Here is a 532-nt window from a genome sequence, read left to right as displayed (position 1 = left end):
TGGGAGGAAAAAAAATCGATTTTTGTCGTACTGTGTAATATTTCGATAATTATCGACAAACATGATGTCAATGTGAAAGTGAATTATATTTTGTTATTCTTAAATTTTTGTTTTTGTAATAAAAAATGTGATAAAGTTTTCTTAATAATCACTGTAACGATTACTCATTTATTTACTTACTTGTGAGAATCAATGCGATGAGTAATCGATATGATAAGAAGGCGCGATAAATTCTGTTTGGAAATCTTGAAATACATCAACATTATGAGCGACTTCGTGAAAGTATCGTGAGAATTTATTGTAGGATACAAATGGGTTAGATGGTCGTCCTATGCCGACCGTAACATGATGATCTCCATCGGCAGAGACCTGGACGGTATGAATCTCATCGTAGGTCGTGCCATGCACCAGGGTGATATGCTGCCGGCGAAAGTGAAGCCGGATCATGGAGTTGCCTACGTTTGCCACGGAGGTGCCGAGCACATGAAACATGACTTTGAGGTATAATAGATCGCGAGAAACGAGAGATTCG

At 38.2% G+C, this 532-nt stretch overlaps 1 protein-coding gene across 1 annotated transcript; it reads left to right on the top strand.

Annotated features, from left to right (window-relative positions):
* Nucleotides 1-292: 292 nt before the first annotated feature.
* LOC108745316 lies at nucleotides 293-522 on the top strand (the record flags this gene model as incomplete). Its single annotated transcript, XM_018496789.1, has 1 exon — nucleotides 293-522. A coding segment is annotated over one exon (215 nt), but the record flags the coding sequence as incomplete, so codon positions are not given.
* Between the last annotated feature and the right edge of the window lie 10 nt (nucleotides 523-532).

This window comes from Trachymyrmex septentrionalis, unplaced genomic scaffold (genome assembly GCF_001594115.1).
Source record: "Trachymyrmex septentrionalis isolate Tsep2-gDNA-1 unplaced genomic scaffold, Tsep1.0 C3376028, whole genome shotgun sequence".
In the NCBI taxonomy this organism is placed as follows: Eukaryota; Metazoa; Arthropoda; class Insecta; order Hymenoptera; family Formicidae; genus Trachymyrmex; species Trachymyrmex septentrionalis.
This window is presented reverse-complemented; position numbering and strand designations above follow the sequence as displayed.